This window comes from Cydia fagiglandana, chromosome 14 (genome assembly GCF_963556715.1).
Source record: "Cydia fagiglandana chromosome 14, ilCydFagi1.1, whole genome shotgun sequence".
NCBI lineage: Eukaryota > Metazoa > Arthropoda > Insecta > Lepidoptera > Tortricidae > Cydia > Cydia fagiglandana.
This window is the reverse complement of record NC_085945.1, coordinates 7,041,735-7,061,941: the sequence shown is the minus strand read 5'-3', so window position 1 is coordinate 7,061,941 and position 20,207 is coordinate 7,041,735. Positions and strand designations below refer to the sequence as shown.

At 38.3% G+C, this 20,207-nt stretch overlaps 1 protein-coding gene across 1 annotated transcript in view; it reads right to left on the bottom strand.

Moving 5' to 3' along the window:
- Positions 1–1,142: 1,142 nt before the first annotated feature.
- Positions 1,143–20,207, bottom strand: part of LOC134670991 (uncharacterized protein C05D11.13-like) — a 32,508-nt gene continuing 13,443 nt past the window's right edge. Inside the window, exon 2 of the mRNA XM_063528811.1 lies at positions 1,143–1,253. Coding sequence (XP_063384881.1) covers positions 1,143–1,253 — 111 coding nt within the window. The remainder of the gene's footprint in view (positions 1,254–20,207) is intronic.

Here is a 20,207-nt window from a genome sequence, read left to right as displayed (position 1 = left end):
TTACCGTGCGCGGCCTCAGAAAATGACCAAGTGGAATAGTCAAGCCCCAATTTTTTTGTAAATAAATTTAGCAGATGAAAATTCTTCTTCTGAGAAGTAGGGCCGTCCGAGAAGAAGTGTATGACTTTAGTCAGTGGTTCAATTTTTTTGCATTCCTTTATTACTGGCAAAAGATGAGCCCAAATTGCTGAAGGGTCATGAGCATTATTATTTTCAACGTTCAACAACGGAACAACTAACCTCGCCATGGGGCGGGTTGTTCCGTTGCTAAAATTTATAACTTATCCGTCAAATATTTAAATCTCAGTTCACACACGCTAAAAGAGTATTTTGCAGTTCGTCGAAATATATGATATTTTTTTGTGTACTATCAACAGATAGTAAAAAAAATCCAAAGCAAAAATGTGATTATCCGTGGGGTTCGTTGTGCCCTCGTTTTTGATTTATTTTCCATAACTACTATTCTACTACATATAATGGAAGCAACGAAAACGGCTCCTGCAACCGCATAGTGGTCTGACTTTTTGCGACAAACATCATACGAATCGCTCCATGGTTTACTTGCGTTCCTATTCCCATCGGACCAACTTACCTCCGGCACGTTTAATCCCGCTCTCCCCTACTTGACCAGAAGAGACATTACTTTAAGCGTTAGTAATTATTCAAACCGTGAATTGAAATTGTGGACAGGTTTGCCCGAATCAGTGTAACCTCAGTGAACTCATTGACTTCATAGACTGTGGCGACCACCGGCTCGCCACTCTCCACGCGCCTAAGTCCGTGCGCCTGCGCGATGCGCCACAGTCGCTAAGCAACGAATACGTAGAACACACAATACCTTCTGCCTAAGACGAAAAATCTTACGTTTTTTTTAATTCGTTGAATTGTCGAATTTGTAAATTGATGTAAATAATATTGTAAATATACTTGTAAGTACTCTCCGCGTCTTCTCTTGTACATGACATAGTTTCCCCTACATACCATCTACAACTTCAAACATTTTCGAAATTAACAAAAGTCAAGCGGACATTGAATACAATGTTATGCATTAGATAAAAGCTGCCTGTGAAACCAAAACTAATAAATCATATTGTTACTTAATATTATTTTTTTATTACCTACTGTCTTTGCTTTTGGTTTACTCAGTAATAGACATGTGCGCCGATGCCAAAATGATCGGCGGCGGCGTCCGATGATTTTTTGACCGGCGGCGGCGTGATCGGCGTGTAATCGGCGGGGCATGATTTTTGATACTGCATGAGAACGTGACTGTAGAAACTCTACATTAAAGCCTTCTGAGTAATTACTAGGCTATTGTAACGTAGACAATTTCTTAGATTTTTAATTAATACACTCGGCGTCAAAAAAATCGCACCTCGCCGAAAATTCGTTTCAAGCAAATATAGCTCTTATCTAATGCATTGTACCCTGTCAATATTGGTATCATTTGAAAGCGCAATTAATGAACTTTAAAAAGATAAATCGTAATTATCCGTAAAAACAACCATCGCCGAACATAGGGGTTTTGTTTAAAAAAGGGCCGAGATCCAATTTTAATCGGTCCGTTGTTGTGCAATCCGGGACGGGTATAAAACGGAGGGTAAAGGTTAGTTATGGTTTATTCGCTCTCCAGAGGTCACTGAGGTTACTAATGAACCGTTACAGCAAGAAAAAGCCCTTGGACATGGATACCAGGCCAGAAGGAGCAGCTCAAGAGGTGGCACTGCTGCAAACAAGACTATGGCAGTAAGAAGTTGCTGAAAGATTTAACATAAGCGGTTTCCGAGTGCATCGAGTCTTGCTGGGGTTCCAGGTGACTGGTGGTTACATCAGGAGGCCTAGACCTGGAAGACAACACTGCTCTTCCGCTAGTAACAACCGGTACATTGTATCGAACTTTTTGCAGAACCGTTTCTCCGAGGCTGTTGAGCTGCAGCAGCAGCTTCAAGCAGCTCCAAAAACAGCAGTAAGCATCTCTACGATAGGAAGAAAGCCGGAAGAGAAGAGGATGTTGCCCCTTAGAGCTTCTACAGGCCCCCAATTAAAGCAATAGCATCGAATAGCCAGGAGGCAATTTTGCCGACTGCACGAAGATTGGACGTTCGAACAATAGAGGAATGTCCTCTTTTCCGACGAGACCCTTTACACCACCGACAGGTGCAAAGGGGTGTATATGAGGCAGGGAGAGCAATTTACGCAAGCCTGCACTGAAGAAATCGTCCACTAAGGGGACGGACCTCGCATGTTCTGGAGCGGCATTTCGATGGATGAGTAAACTGATCTCCTGTGCATTTCCCGCACTGAAGGTGGTCACAGCCAGAGATCCCTGACTGCTCGGCGTTACATAACGGTGTTCTTGGAGGAGGATATGATCCCATATGATGGTTTTGTTGGACCCAACTTCCAGTTTAAGCATGACAACGCCCGCGGTCACACTGCGTTGTTTGTGTGAGACTAACTATGGAAGGTTGGGATCATCGTAATGGAGTGGCCAGCAAGGAGCCCTGACCTGAACCCAATCGAACATCACTAGGATCAGCTAAACCGACGGGTTCGGTCGCCTGATCCTGCTCCTGCCACTCTCGACAGGCTTCAAAACGCCATTATTGAGGAGTGGAACAACTTTCCTCAAAAACGCATCATGGCACTCATGACAGTCATGACTGATCACATGGAAGCTACTCGGAGGGCAAGAAGAGGCAGCACTAGGTTTTAAGTTTAGTTTTAAGTTTGTTTTTTCTGTATCTGTTGATTTTGTAGTGATTTTATTCGTTGCAATTTTTACTTGAATACACGTCGATTCGTTTTTCCTGAAAATTTTCTTTTTGTATGCGGTAGATCGTCCATTTTACGACATTTTCCAATAAAGGGTTTCATAACCTTTCAAATAAGGCCCCATAGTCTTATCTTGCCTTATATAATATAAGGTTTATAACCGCTTGAAAGAAAAAAGTTAAGATGTGCGATTTTTTTGACGCTGAGTGTATTTTTGGGTTGAATTCCTTTTCTTATTTCAACGTTTTTAACAATATCCCAAACTAACTCGATTGATTGCACTTCTTTGCATAATCTGTTGCATTCAGATGCACCTTTTGATGCTTATCTGTTGTCGGGGTTAAGTATAAGTAAAAATAATTAAAACTTGAGATATTTATGTTGTCACTCCAGGAAAACTTTGTATGATTTAGGTATGACTTTTTTAGATAAAAAATAATATTGATGTAAAACAAAACATAGAAATTACAGACTGACAAAGTGGCTCTGAAATGAAACATTATTAGATTTAATGATAAAATCTCAAGGCTCAAGAAAGAGTTTTCTAGATAATCAGTTCAGAATTTTCGAAGAATTTGTGTCTTCAGGGATTGACACCCTACTTTTGTTTTTGGCCATTTGTACTCAACATATGAGGAGGTCATTCTGAGGTGACATGCACTTTTGATGTGTGACCCCTCCGGGGACGCACGCTCGCATGAGCCCTATTTTGTGGTAAGACCACCCATTCCACATGGTGGTCAAAATGGTGGAAGCAGTTCGAGTCCTTCGGTGTGTTCCACTGAAGGTGACTCCTGTTCGAGGGAAGGGAGCGCTCCGCCAGAAGTCCTAACAGCTTCCAGTGCGGAGCCGGGATGTTTCTAGAAGCGTTCGATGTTTCTAGAAGCTTTCGATGTTTCAAGACGTTTCAAGATGTTTCATGAGCTTTAGATTTCTTTTGAAGATGTTTTGAACTTTTAAAATGCTGTGGGATCTATCCCACGCCATCTGCACTGGCCGGCTCCAACCAGGTTAGCAGTCAGCTTCCCGGGGATAGGCGAGGTCACTCCCCGCTGCTCCAGGTCCGGTAGCAGTTTTTGAGGTCGGTCCGATGCATCTTTAATTTTTAAATTGCGTCTGCGCTCGGCTACAAATTTAAAATGTAATTTAGAGCGATAGTTATTTCAGTTTAAAGTTTTGAAAGTTCTGGTGCATAAAACTTAGGTATTTCGAAATTTAGTTTTTAGTATTTAGTTAATTGGAGTAAACCCTTATTACTTGAACCTGTGAAGCGATCCAGCTTTGCCACTGAGCTTTTCAAATAATTTATTAGGTTAATAAAGTTTGTTAGATTTAAATTTGTTTAATTGTTTCTCCTCCTAGCTTTCCTACAGCAAGGTTTCCACTTAGGTTATTTTGATTTAATTTTATTTTGTTAACATGGCTGTTTCCAGTTTAGACAAGCCGGAGCTTTCCATTCATTTATTTTACCCCCTTTCAAAACACCCGTGTTACACTATCCAAAACATATTATGTGTGTTTTCTAAATTATTGCTGAAAATTATAATTAAATTATATACCATCATGTCACTTGGCATTCTTGGCAACTATTTCTTACCAACGGTATGTTTAAATATTAACATAAGAAGGGCAATTTAAAACGCTACATTTTAGGCATTATAATGACTTTGTAAGTGTAATACATATAACACAAAAATATTTAATTTATAAGTTCAGGTGTAAAAATAAAAAATCTATATTGACTTTTCTCAGCCGCTGTCGCCTCACCTATGATTTGTTACGAAATAATGATACTGATGATGAACTACTTTACATTTGTCTGAACTGAAGTTTATCAGAAATGTATGTTAGAAAAAAGGTATCGTCGTTTCGAAGTAAACGTCTCTGGCAGGTTGAACAGAATGTATTAGAAAAGTCCCGTGTCGCATGGCACTTGCAAGCTGCATGTGCTCAATTTGTGCTCCATGATATAACATATCATATGATGACCGTCATTCTCCTTATCATCATTCTTAGTAGATAATTGCATGTTTATGTCCTAGGATATGAACCTGCTATTTTCTTGACTTTAGTGAATGTAAAAAAATAAGTATCAAATATTAATAACCTGTGATCCAGAAACTAGGTCTTGTTTAACTTAACGCTAAATCGTTGTCACAGCTAACCCCGCAACGTCAAAAATGATGCTAATTTGTTTCAATGGCAAATAATTAGCGAAAAATCATAAGGATCTTTAAATTATTATACCTCTGACACTCTCTACTCACTACGCAACATGCAATAAGACACGACAGGTATCAAAATTATCCACGCCGATTATACGCCGGTCAAATTTATCGGCGGCGGCGGCGTGGAAAAATCGTCGGAGGCGGCGGCGCGGCGCACATGTCTACTCAGTAATAGAAGTACCTAAGTGAGTGAGGCGATAAAAATTAATTAAACACATCTTTATTATAGTCAATGGAAATTTGGGAAGGTAATCTCACCCGCTAAGCTACTGGCTGTTCATATTTAAGCTTTTGTATGTGTGGTGTCAAAAATTTGTCATTTATATATCAATCATAATTAATGCATTTTTTTTTAAGTTGAATATAGGTAAGTACCTACATGGGAGCAGATCTGCTCCTAAGCATACCAAAGGTTAAGGTGGTAACCACCATAACCACTCCAATAAATGAAACAATGATTGGGTTAAAAAGTTAATTTATTTTATTGAAAATCTATTAATGAAAGATGCAGCAGGTATTTTTTGCCGGCAGCATGAAATCAGTAGCCAAGCATGTTTGTACATATATTATGCACAGTAGGGTGGGCCGATATTGTATGAAAAAATATTTTTTTGCGTAAATCGTACCTGGGGGGGTCTAAAAAGTTGCTATTTTGTTTAAGCTCTTATATTCAGTTAAAAAAATGTTGATTCGTTATATGATTTAGCCCTCTACAGCTGCTCAAAGTTTTAAATTATTGAAATATTCGACGTCAGTTTCGTGTATGATTATTTATATTTTTTTGTAGTACTAAATAATAAAAACCACATGTATTGTATAAAACATAGTCTAATTATTTATAAATAAGCCATTTTTGTTACAAAATAAATGCATAATGTCGAAAGTTTTAGTGTTGAAAAACTTGAATTTTAACTAAATTAGCAGTTGTATTGTGCCTTATTGTCAAAAGATGGCATTACAGATCTGGATTTCAGTTTGGTCCGAATAAGTCCATCCCGTGCATTTTTTGAAGCCACCGTAATCGATGCTTCCGTTACAAGTTTTATGCACCGTTCTACTGCTTGCGTGTGACAGGGAAACTTAGAGAAAACGACATCTCGAGCTAGCGAGACGTCATCTATCATCTTCTGCAAATCCTCCTCAGACACATGGCTCATAATCGGCGGAGGTGTAACTTGACACTCAGCCCAGATTATCATGTCTATATAATCAGTTGCATTAAAATTGAGCTGAGGCAATTTAAACACTCTGACAGAACCAGTGATTGGCTGTCGTCTTGCTTGTAAAATTTTTCTTAGAGCAAGTTCTCTCACAGATTTTCTCTCATCCGATATCATAGCCACCAGTATGTTTTCAGGGTGAGCAAAAAAAGCATTCCTCTGGATTACTGGATCAATAATAGACCTCACATCGTCACCGAATGATCTAGTTAAACGTATTAAATTAAATACGTGGTGGGCTCCATAAATACACGACGATTTTTTCTTTATTTCAAACCAGACCGGTGCGTACACTTTGACAATGTATTCTGTTAGAATTTTCAATTTATTCGACGGTTTCTCACATCCAATATAATATCGTAATATACGATTTGCTGTGGTAAGCCAACGAGAATGAGCCATCTTTCCAGGTTGTCTATTTGCGAGTTCTGCACTACAAGTTCCCGTCGACACAGCACAACACATTTCGTACAAATACTTTTGGTCCGTACTTAAAGATTTTAGGACATTTTGGTCTATATCAGTAATACCACTAGTAATAGCTGCGTACTTTTTTACACGCAGTTTATCACAGGTTTCTAGAGCTTTTCCTATGGGCCCCGAGTACTCTCTAGGTCCACTTGTGCCTCCATCCAGCTGACAAAATAAGTGTCGTAAAGGCAACTCATTGGCATGGAGTTGGCATACAAGCCACTGTAATGGTTTTTGCAACTTCAACTCAGTTAATCTAATAACTCCTGCTTTCCACCCAGTATTCGTGGCAGTCCCATCACAACCTATACATTTTTAACCGACTTCCATTTCATAGAAGGAGGAGGTTCTGTATTCGGTTGTGGCTATTTTTTTTTTTTTTCTATGTACGTTCACCGATTACTCCGACATCCGTAGTCCGATTTGAGTAATTCTTTTTTTGTTTGAAAGGAGCTACCTCCGAGTTGGTCCCATTTTAATTTGGTTCTGTTCTGATGATGGGATCCATGAGGAATTGACGGAACTCCTCAATTTTTAAAGGCACATGCATGGTGATTTGGGTGTTTTCTTAAGCAACCCGAGCGTTTTCTCCCGAAATCCACCACTTTGATGAAGTAGACCTGATGATGATGATTGTTTTGATGATAATGATGATGATTTATTAAATGTAGTATGTTCAGCGATTACTCCGGCACCTGTGATCCGATTTGAGTAATTCTTTTTTTGTTTGGAAGGAGTTGCCTCCAAGGTGTTTCCGTATTGTTTTTGGTTCTGGTCTGATGATGGAATCCATGAGGAATTGAGGGAACTCCTCAGTTTTTAAAGGCACGTGTAAAGTGATTTCGGTGTTTTCTAAAGTAACTCGAGCATTTGCTTCCGAACACCGCCAACTTGATGTAGTGCAAGTGTAGCCTTACCACGAGTTTGACATTGACATATTCGCTAAGTTAGCGACGCTAACGTCTTCGTAACTTACTTTGTATACATCTCGCTCGCACTAATATGCCAGTACGAGCGAGATGCAAAGAAAGTAAGTTACACACACGCTAGCGAATAAATCAATGTCAAACTCTTGGTAAGCTGGTAAGGCTACTGATCGGGGGTTAGGGTTAGGAGTTAAGGGGTCGGGGATTAAGGGGTCGGGTAATGGTGGTTGAAGGGGTGCTGGTTCAGGGCCGAGGGGTACATGGATCAGGGGTTGATACGCTATGAGGTTGAGTGATCGGGGGGGTTGAGAGATTGGGTCAGTGGCGGGGCGGAGGGTGGATTTAGTGTAGTGACAGGAATTATAATTTCCCAGACGGACTTGAGAAAATTCCAGATTACATATTTATTAAAGTAGATACACGAATTTAGTGTTAATCATGACGTTGTTTTTCATTCACGCGTCGCGCTATTAACAATGCGTTAAAACTAAAAATGGAAAAATAAAAACTTTTTACAAAAAAAAAGAAAACCGACTTCAAAAAGGATGAAATAAAATATTATCCTTTTTAAGTCTATGCGTTACCAACTGATATGTTTGAAGTCGGTGCCAAGCCAAGTAGTAAAGAATACCCGTCAAAAATAATCAGCTTTATGACTATAAATCCTATTAGAACTGTACCATTGGAACTATTATAAATGTGTAAGTAATTCTGTCTGCCTCTTTGTCGCCTTTTCATGGCTAAACAACTGAACCGCTTTAGGTGAAATTTGGCAAGAACGTAAATTCCTTGAATTGTTTTATATTTTGAAATGTAGTCCTCTGAATAAGGGACGGGAAATAACTTCAGTCCCAATCCCACGCTTGCGTGCCGACAAACATGGTACCTACGGACTGTGCCAAGAAGGTTTGATCGTGTGTTCTGAGGCGTGTTCTTAGGTACAGTCGTCGTCAAAGATATGTATTATACACTTTTGCACCTTACTCCTTTGTAATAAGACGAAAAGTGTAAACATATTTTTAACGTCGACTGTACCTACAGAAAGTACGCTCATTTTAAGGCAATCCAACGTACATCCTTATCGAATCGCACCAAAATCATGGTATGCTTCAAAAGTTGGCTTGGCACCGTCTTCAAACATATCAGTTGGTAACGCATAGACTTAAAAAGGATAATATTTTATTTCATCCTTTTTGAAGTCGGTTTTCTTTTTTTTTGTAAAAAGTTTTTATAATTCATTTAAGTCGATTTCGTGGCTTTGACAGTATTCAACGATTGAATTGCAAATTTCTTTGCCAGTTCCTGTTCGTGGTGTCGTGTGTCCTAAGTATAAAGAGCCTGGTTCACTTATAAGCGATATATGTTCTTCCACAGTAAGTCTACGATAGGAGCGACCATTCGAATTTTCGATAAGCAAGGTTTTGTCCTTCCTGCCGTCAAAATAAATCGCTTCCAATTGATCATGACTCATATTCTCCTGCAAGTTACATCTTTCGTTATTTCGAGCCCGCCATAGTTTGTTTTTATCCACTACTAAGTTTTTGTCGTCGTGAGATATAAGTCCTACGTCTTGCAGCACAGCAGTTGCGATTGCAGCTCCGGATCGATTTGAAATTCCGTACCGATCACACGTCTTCGCCAGTTCTGGCAATCTTAGGGTGTTATAAGGTGTATCAGTCTTCGGCAGTGATATTACAGATGGAGTATCTATGATGGCATTCGAATCAGTATGTGAAGCAAGCGAAGTACGTGCTATTTTTCGGTTGGAGCTTAGACCTGGTTGAGAGTTATAAAAATCCATCATACGGTTCTGCAACTTTTGCTGTCTTTCAATTTTTGAGCAATTTTTTTGAGTCTGAATTTTGTCTACACCAGCTATAATCATTTGTCTGTGAGATCGTTGATCTAGTAGAAATTTTTGTTCGATGACTGGTACTTTATTTTGTTTAGCACAGGAACAATAATCGGTCCTCAGTACAATCGTGCACTTGCAAGCTGCAATGTCGAAAAGTTGCGTTAAACAGCCGTTTTTAAAGCTCGTCAACTTATCCCTATAGTTGTCGTTTATTTTACTTTTAGGGTACCGTATTACCTTTAAGTATTCGTCGTAATACTTTTTTAACAACTCCTTTATTCTCTTGGGACTTACAGTAGGAATAGAAGCGGAAGCCCAGATCTTCTCGATGTCGCAGCTCACACAAGCAAAAACATGGGTTATTGACGGTTGTTTTCCGGAATTAAGATCTTGCATACGGTGTCTTACGATAAGTATATACTTAATAGTGTCTGATATCGTCGGTAAAAGTTTCACGTTAAGATCTGAAGGTGGTCCAAACAAAGGGCAAGTAACTTCACTTCGTGTTTTGACGGTAGATTGCTTAGCACTCATATTTATGAACAAAACTTGAATAAAGTTGAATTATTATAGGGTTTTCTAAATGTTTAATAAGATTTTCACTTGGTTTTATTTATTTTTACTTAAAAACTATTAATGAGTTATGAAAACAACTATTTGACAAATTTATGAACAAATTGGCGGGTAACGCGAAAATTGAGTTGACAGTTTTGACGCAAGAAAGCTTACTTTTGTCTATGATTTAAAAAAAAGACCATTGTAATGTACGTTCCGATACTCGCAATGAATGAATAAACTATAAAATTAAATAAAAAAGCTTTCGGACACATTTTAGATACAAAAATAAAAACGTCGAAAAATATATAATTTAGAAATATTGAAGCCATGGTAGAGGGCTAAAAGTTATATAGGTTTTTTTTTTGATTATTTTTCTGATGCTAAACAGACCAAAACGCAACTTTTTAAACGTACCCAGCATTAAAAATATTATTTTTACAAAATCGACCCACCCTAATGCACAGTGTTTTAAAATAGTAAAACAACACTCAATATATTTTTGTGGTTGTACATGTGTCATAGTTTCTTCCCTTGACCCTGGCTTTGGAGCACCATGAAGTATTGGTTCATATGCCAAGGCTGCAATGAATATCCAAGTCACCTGAAACAAAAAGAATGCTTAGATTTTCAACAACGCCAAGTAATCTACGAGTGGACATCCATGACAACTTCTCAAAGAGATATGACGGAGATTTGTATTTTACAATGCCGAATAGAAGACCCGCTAGATGAAGCTTGCGACGGTGCAGCATTTTAATAACATTGTGTTTATTCAAAAATGGTGTAACATGGCCTCTTGGTGGGATATTGAAGCAGAACCGGGCACAAGCATTTTGCACCCTCTGTATAAGTCGTTTTGTTTTTGATAGGAGACGTGGACCATACACTAAATCCATATAATTTAATTTGGAAAGAACAAGAGCTTCAACTATCTGAGTGCGCAAGGTTTCGTTGATAAACGGTCGTATGTCATATAGTAGTTTGAGCCTGTAAAAACAGTTTCTAACAGATTCAGCAACATGTTTCTCAAACCTAAGGGCCCCCCCACATCTGGCGTCTTTCGAGCGTCGGCGTCTACAATTCTATGGCCGACGTCGACGCAACGTCGACGCAGCGTCGACGCAACTGCGCAGCGACGTCATTTTCCATAGCGCTGGACCGACGCCGACAGACGCCGACGCTCGAAAGACGCCAGATGTGGGGGGGGGCCTAAGTTCGCTGTCAATAATTTAACCTAAATTTCGAGCCTCATATACTCGTTCAATGGGTTCACCTGATAGGATTAGATCTCCATTAGGTCTGATTCTGTTCAGCTGATTTTTGGTGCCAAATATTAGATATTTTGTTTTAGAAGGATTGAGCATCAAACTATTATCCGAAGCCCAAGACGCTATACTTGCAAGGTCCATATTAAGTCTTTCAATAGCGGTGTCAATTTCGGAAGAAATTTTATAAACGAATAAGTAAATGATTATAAGTGTTATGTTTCCGAATCATTTCAAACTTTATTATATGTATACAAAATCAATAACAAAGGAGTCGTCGTAACTAGCCGTGCCCCTGAGAGCCATGGACAATTGGACATAGACTAGGAATCCTATAGACCGAGTTTAGAGCAATTATTTCATGCAACCGATGATGCCAAAAATGCGGGGGTGCGCGAGGCGAGGTGAGCGAAGTCCCGTGCCGTGATTGGTCCGTTCAAAGACACGGACGTCACACAAAGACACTTTCGACTTGAACATGGAGTAAAACTACCGTATGCGTGGCAGAGGGGGTAGCGCGACTATGCTCAGCCTGGAGGATGTTGTGTCTGTGGCCATGAACAACAATTTTTTGTTAAGTTGCAGTCTCACTAAAATCAGGAATATAATTTTGCAACTGTGGGTTATTTACACTGTTTTCTTGGGCCACGGCTTCTTCAACATAATGAACACCACAATCGAATGCTGCCGTCTCGTACGAAGCGTTACATGTTGTTGTATTAAAACCAGGCATATAGCAACTATATGCCTGGTTACTGGAATCAGTTATGTAACGCTGCCATACATGACCCAAAAAATTTTTATTAAGCTATGAGCTTCATCACATCTGATATTTGAGTAATTCTAAGCATTTCTAGCCTGGGGTGGGGGGGAGGGTGGGGCACAAAGACGGCCGCCACCCGTCATCTTTAAAAAAAATCTATTCTGATCCTGGTGGGTACTTGGGCAAGTTTGGTATCATTTTCGTATAAACCAAAGACGTAGAATTCATTGCTGATATTTGTTTTTTTCAGTTTCATAGTAATTTTACAAGAAAAACGTAAAAAGGTGAAAAATTTGGTTGGAGATTTTTGCTACGCGGAGGCGAAACTACAAAAGATAGAAAGTTGAAATTTGCACACTAGATTACATTTATAAAGTGTACAAGAGATAAGAAGCGATTTTGGGAAATTCAACCCCTAAGGGGGTTAAAAAGGGGATGAAAGTTTGTATGGGGTTCAAGTTTTATTTTAAGCTAGGAATTTGAAACTTCGTAAAACGATATATTATAAACATACAAGAAAACTAATTTTAGCGTTTTTGAAAATTCATCCCCTAAGATGGTGAAAAAGGGGTTGAAAGTTTGTATGGATATCAAAAAATTTTTCGAACGCGGGACTTGAATCTTTGTATTTGGGGATATTATTAAAAGACAGGAAAAGTAATTTCAGCGTTTTGTAAAATTCATCCCCTAATAGGGTTAAAAAGAGGTTGAAAGTTTGAATCCATTACAAACTCGAGTAGACACACATTTCTTATTGCCTCCCAGGCTTGAAATGCTTAGAATTACTCAAGGAACATATATGATTAAGCTCATAGCTTAATAAATTTTTTTTGGGTCAACTTTATAACTGCCTCCGCTAGGTGTAGTGTAGATCCTACACTATTTTCTTGGGCCACAACATAATCAACGCCACAATCGAATGCTGCCGTCTCGGATGAAACATTTAGAAAGGGAGCTCAGTCATCAGATTTCTCAACATGTGTAAGCATTAATTTTGATTTCACCTCACTCGCTTCAGCCTGTTCTCGCCTTTGATTAGATATTATAACTTCCGTTTTAGTCCACTGAAATATGGAAGGCCCTATTCCCTTCTTTAAAACGCGCCTGGTTAGGGCGGTCCTTATATGGCAAAAAACAAAATTTTTTTTCGATTTCTTTACGGGGCACCATTTCATATGGTTATTTAACATGAAAATCGCTAAGTATATTTTTTTCATATTTATTGTACGAAAATTAGGGGTCGCTACCGCAGCTTGAAGTTTGTGAAATAAAATTAAACACACGTGTTACATTAAAAATCGGATATATTTAAAAGAAACACTTTCAAGTAGTAACAATTGCAATTACTTTCTCTAAATCAGATATTCTTAGAAACTACACAATCTAGTATCCGTTACACAACAATAACACAATGAGAAAATTATGATAAAAGGGTGGATTTTTTGGCGTTGGGGTACTTTTTTCGGAATTGTTTTACAATTAAAAGCAAATACTGTTTTTGGTCTTCATTAGTTGTTAGGAGCTTGTTGTACTCCTCCATCAATGCCACTCCTCGTTCAGCGATGTCATTTACTACCCGCATCGATTGTACAATTTTTTTTGCAGCTTTAAATTATTCGTCGTCTTCCCAATTTACAACATCTTTGCTCAAAAATCCTGATGATAAGCCAAGTATTTGGAAGAACCTTAAAGAGTTGCTTGTCACAAAGTCTTCTATATTTTTTCCATGATATGTTTTGCATCTAGACTTATTCTCTTGGGACTATAGTCCAGCCCTTCATCTTTTAGTGCAATGACCATTTTTTTCTTGATTTCAATCGAAAGTTTGTCGTCGAAAAATGCAAATGGAACAAGTTCTTCACTTAAATACCATAAATGACCTAAAACCTTCTTCAACGCAACGTTAGCCATCGCTAGATTAATATTTTTAAAGGTTATTAGGTCTTTCAGCAGTTGTAAATCATTTCGCGGTGCATATTGCCCAGCAGGTGCTTCGAACCAATACTTCACGTATATGACGACAGTAAAAGTACAAATACTTTTTATCGCTTTTTCTTCTCTTTTAGTCATTTTAAATTGATGCCGAAACATAAATAATTTTAAACAGTACATAGCTTTTGCCATCCAGCGAGCACGGTGAAGTCCAGCAGGCGTTCTGAATGAAACTCCACTCTCAGGTATTCCTCCCAAATAAATTATTGTGAGATTTAATAGCTCTCTGTAATCGTCACGCGGTTGGTATTCACGCAATTGATCCTGTCCGAAAGAAATCATTTCTGAAGATATATCTTCAACGTGTTTGGCTGACTCGGGATCAGAAATAACCGTCTTGTAATCCTTACAATCAATATTGGTCCAATCCTTTTTGAACCTTTTGAATATCAAAATTTCTGGGCCACTAGATGGACCAAGTGCCTGATTTGTGATGGCTTCTAACATAATTTCCATTATGTGATGTCGACAGGCGAGCCAAATCATATCTCTTTCCATTTTTTGTTCCAAAATAACGCAGCATCCGTTTCGCAGTCCAGTGTTTACTGCCGTTGTGTCAAAACATAAACATTTAATTTTGTCACTTAACCCCCATGACTGTACGGTTTCATGAACAGCAGAGGCACACGCTTCACCGGTTCCACGTTCAAGTTTGGGAACTGCTAACAGCTGATCTATTCCATGCCCGGACACTAAAATTGGTAAGCGATCCACCGTTTTATGTCCTGTTATGTCTTCAATAAGTTTACCATCCCAGTGAATTGTTAAGGGTAAGTCGGGTTTGAATTCTGTTTTTAAACAATTTGCTATTGTTTCACGATGCTTCATCCGCTGCCGGCGAATCGAAGAACGGTTGACATTAAACTTTCGAGGTTCTTTACACGTTTTCTTCAAAACAGATGATAAGACGATAGTAGCTTTTCTGTCAGATAATTTAGCGGCATCAAGACTCTCCGCTATGTTTTCATTAATCAAAACCTTTCTTACCTGGCTTTTGTGGTGGCGGTGCTGGAAGTGTTAAAGGCCCTGCTTCCTGGTTCGTCAGGTGTTGGCGTAGTATTTTCACTGTTAGATGAAGATGAAAACTTATTTATTCCTCGCAGAGCATTAATTCTTTGTTCTTCGCGTTTTCGGCGTTTTTGAAGGTTTTCTTCTTTCTTTAAGTTCAAAGCCTCTCTCTGCAAACTTTCTTTGTCCACAGTGGTCATAAAACCTGCCCGATTTACTCGTTGTCGCAATAAGAATTGTTTGTCTTCTTCGATGGTCATCATATTTAAGGCATTCGCGTGCGCAATATCGAACAATTGGTCTATTTGTTTTTGCCACTTTTGTTCTTTATCGGCTGTTACAGCGGAGCGTTTTGAAACATTTTCTTTATTTTTTTTAAGTTTCTGCCACTCTTTAAAGTGATATTCAATTTTGTCTATTACATGCTTCTTTAATCTTGTCGGTATTGCAGCTTTTTGCCATATAGCCAAGACATAATTGGCAGTATCCGTCGCAGAACGTCTTACAGTTCTTTTCTCGTCGATTTTAAAGTAAAAAAACAAACTAAGCACTTCACGTATTGAGGGTAATTTTGTTTGCTTCAAATTTGGTGTTAACTGTCCTATAAGCCAGACGTTAGATGTATTTCGCGTTGACACGCGTACACCACTTCTTGTAGACGCCATTACGACACTTTAGAACGATACGCTTGAAAATTACGTGCACACTGTCAGAAGAACGAAAATGGACTGAAGAGCGTCCCGTGCGCTCGCGTCACAGGGGTGTGATAGGGGGGCGGGGGGTGCGTCAGTGTTTTGCTAGTAGGTTCCAGCACTTGATAATCATTTAACAAGTAAAAAATTAACAATGAAACCGTTTGAATAACTAGTCGGCTTGATTCATAACATTGTTATTTTTTACATATTTTTCAAAACTTTGACCTTCGGTAGCGACCTCTAAAACTAGTTAAAAAAATTAAATAAAAATAACGTGGAATTAACTCACACTAAATAACAATTTACAGAGGTGCCCCGTTCGCTTTTCAAAAAATGAGAAATAAGGACCACCCTAACGCCTGGTATTATATAATAACAAAACCTGAAAATAATAACAAGAGTTTAGGTTATGCTCAGAATAAAATTGGGTAATAAATGTGACGGTTATTCTATTATTTCGAAATTCTTACCTGAAAAGTTTTCAGATGCAATGAAATCTTCGGTTTTAAAATGTGCTGATCATATCTTGGAGGTTTTTTTTTGCTTTACGACGTAACGCCGCTTCCGCTTCCCACAGCTTTCATACACTTTGGTCTTTCGGAAATGAATGATTTGCTTGATTTCTACAGCCAAATATGCATTATTGTATTAACATATCTTGTAAGTAGGTACCTTATTTTAAACTCAAATTATATTAATATAATATAGCAATATATGCATATAGCAATTTTATTTTAATTCCGATTTGAAAGATTTGTCATAATTGACAAAAAACTGTTTACTATATGGATCAGTCATGCACTCTGGCAGAAGAACAATGCAGTAATATTCCCTATTCTCTGTTTACACCTGACACCATGTTTCATATGCATGGAAGGATTTGGAATATTTAATGATTTATTTTGCAACTTCTCGAAAAACTTGATGTTTTGTAATACTCCTCCATCAGAAACTCTTCCATTTATTCCAAAATCAGCAAGTATAAACCGGTATCTTGCGTCAACAATTGCCATGAGAACCATGCTGTTTCGTCCTTTGTAGCTGTAGTAATAAGAACCACTGTCAGCAGGTGGGATTATAAGTCTTTCTTCGTCTCTTTTTAATAAAAGAAATTAAAGAAACTCCGAGGTTTCATTTGTGTTGAGCGGTCCACACGCCTTTCCTGCAACTTCTACAAAGCTCCTACGTAAGTTCAAAGTTGCTAGATCTGCCGGTCCATCCAGGGTGTGCAGGTCTCTCAGGAGCTAATCAAACTAATATTACTAGAGGCTCTGTGAGCTGCAGACCTCGCTTTGTTTCGAAATATGGCGGAAATTTAACTTAACGGGAGTTCAAGATACAGTGGACGGAAAGTAAAATTGTACCAAAGTCCAGTCAACGCTGACCTCGGGAACATAAACGCTTCGGTCGCTTGGTCGATAAATACGAAAGTATATGGATGTTTAGATGTTTGCTCCTTTATTCCGCTTTCACGTCTCAACGGTTAAACGGATTTGGATATGATTTGTTTGGTAGATAGACACATTTAGTAGATATGGTGGTAGATATGATGGTAGACAGATACCCATTGGGTACTTCTCATTATATATAAAACAACAATCTTACCGGTATATAATCCTTTTTGAGAACTTCGTAAATCGCAGCACAGGTTTCTGGTATAATTCGCCCTAAAGATTGAGGCGATATTATGACTGAAAATTTTAGGCACTCATATGATCTCCCTGTTAGAAATCGTAAAGTCACTGTTAAGCTCTCGTGTGCCGAGATAGCGTTTCTCACAACGGTGTCTTGCTTCTCAATTAGAGGAGTAACTAACGTGTATGTTTCTTCATTCATTCGTAAACAATTACAATCTTGAGGCGTAGCCCTCAATTCTTTTAATAAATTTGTATGAGTAAACTGTTTTCTTTTCATTAGCCACTGTGTGCATTGCACCACTCTGCAAACTTTAATAAAAATGGTTATGGTGTTATCCCACGGAATCGCTTATAGTGAGCGTGGCTTTTCCATCAATAAGGATATTAGTGGAAAATCTATCACAAGAGTCTATAATTGTGCAAAGACGCGTTTATGACCCTATATCCTACCACGGCGGTATAGACAAAATGAATATTGAAAAAAAAAAATATCCACGCGGCTCGTAATGCTCACTCCGTGTACACGGAGGAGCTACACAATAAGAAGGAAAATTTAAGTTCAGAGGCGAAAATCAGAGCACAAAAAAGAAAAACTGCGGAAATGGTCAGAGAACTTCAAGAAAAAACACAAAAACTTTTCGACGGAGCTGCCAAGGAAGCTGCGTTATTGGAAGAACAGATTACCAAAATCTATTGCAACTTGGTAATCTGTTGTTATTATTTTTTCAAATATGTATATAATAAACCATGATATATGTTTCTTCATTCATTCGTAAATAATTACAATAATCTTGAGGCGTAAACCTCAATTCTTTTAATCAATTTGTATGAGTAAACTGTTTTCTTTTCATTAGCCACTGTTTGCACCACTCTGCTCGATCTTTTCTTTTTTTTTGTTCCATTTTTACCTTGCTTAGCACATGCCCTTAACAGAGTCGCGGAACAAGTACGCTCTCAATACGAAAACGTTGATGATTTAGTAGCCAACGTAAAAAACATATTTTTAAAATCACCTAACAGAGTAAGACTCCTTAAGGATATTTACCCTAATTAACCGCTGCCTCCGCAACCAGTAATTACTAGATGGGTAGATGGGGTACTCGTACATGGCTAAAGGCAACGTCGTATTGTGCGGAACATTTTCAACAAATATCGGACGTTGTAGGTAACCTTAATAGCAATGAAGCAATATCTATAAGAAAAGCAAAAGCCGCTATGAGGAAAGAAAATATTCAATCCCAACTAAATTTTATTCACGAAAACTATGGAATAATTCAAGTAGCACTTACAAAATTACAAGGGTCTAAATTATCGCTAGCAGAATATTTTGATATTATTGACAACGTTAGATGTGTTTTGAACTGGTCGTCGAACGAAATAATAGAAAATAAATTAGAGAAAGTTATAGAACGCAATCCTGACTATGACATAGTTAGAGAAAAAAGTGAGAGAATTGTTCAAGGGATCGACGCAGATGATGATTTGATTTATAAGTTTGCACCACTCACATCTGTAGACGTTGAACGGTCATTTTCTACATACAAATGGATTTTAAGCGTGAAAAGAAATAGACTGAAAATATGGAAAAAATTATAGTAATATTATATTATGATTCATTGCGATTTTCCACATGACTGAACTCAGACAAAGGATGTAACTAGTATATAAGGCCAACAGTTTACTAATAAAGGGTTCATTATTTACCCGACTATAGTGGTGTTACTTTCTACTTATTACTTTGTAAATTACCACCCTTGTATGTACACAGTTATACAATAAACATTTATTCTATTCTATTCTACCCTTCCGCATCTTATTTCATGGCGACCCTGCCAGTCGGGCTGCTCGAGGCAGCCCCAGTTTAGACGCCGCCCAGCCAAGCCGAACCCGAACCAAGCACAAACCCGAGGTCATAGGCAGCCAGCCCGCTAAAACCTACCAAAAAGGAAAGCTCATCATCGCTCCGAACGAGGCGTCTAAGCACTAGCAAGCCAGCGGCACAGTGACAATGATAACGATAACGGTAGATACCACGGGACAGAAAACCGCAACAAGATCAGTCCACTGGGCCACAAAACAACCTGGTATTCACCGTCGACCCCAACTACGAGCCCCAATGCAGAAGAGTTCGTCAAGTCATAGATTATTAAGTATATGAATCTTACATCAACTCGTTTTATTTCTAGAAAGGCATTAGCAGCAAACGATTTCTACAATATTATACTACATAAATACAACGTTGCTTTTACACTATTGCACAATAAATACAATGTAAGTAAGAAAAAAAAATCCTAGGTATATTTATTCATGTATGGTTTCACAAAACTGTTCGGCAGGTTCTTAATTGATGCAAAATAGTTTGTACATGCCTAGCGTTAAGCCTCTTTAATGTTATTGCTCAAATAAATAAAAATGATTCAAATAAATTTGGAACCCATTCTCATTTAATATGTCAAAGGGTACATATATAAGTACATACTCCAAGTATTTTTTCATTATTATAAGTAATTTAGAGCAACATGGGCCGCGGAAAACCAGTCACAGAAGAAGTCAGAAAAATTATAATTTCCAGTAGTGAGAGTGGAAAATCTACCAACCAAATCGCCAGAGATTTATTACTGCCAAGATCTACTGTCCAGTCAATCATCCAGCATCGCAAGAAACACGGCACAATTTCGTGTTTGAAGAAGTCTGGTCGACCGCGTATGACGAGTGCAGCTGAAAACCGAGTTTTAAAGAAAATTATCAAACAAAACCGCCGTGCTCGTGCGGGGGAACTTACCGTAAAATGGCGTGATATGATCCAGAAAGACG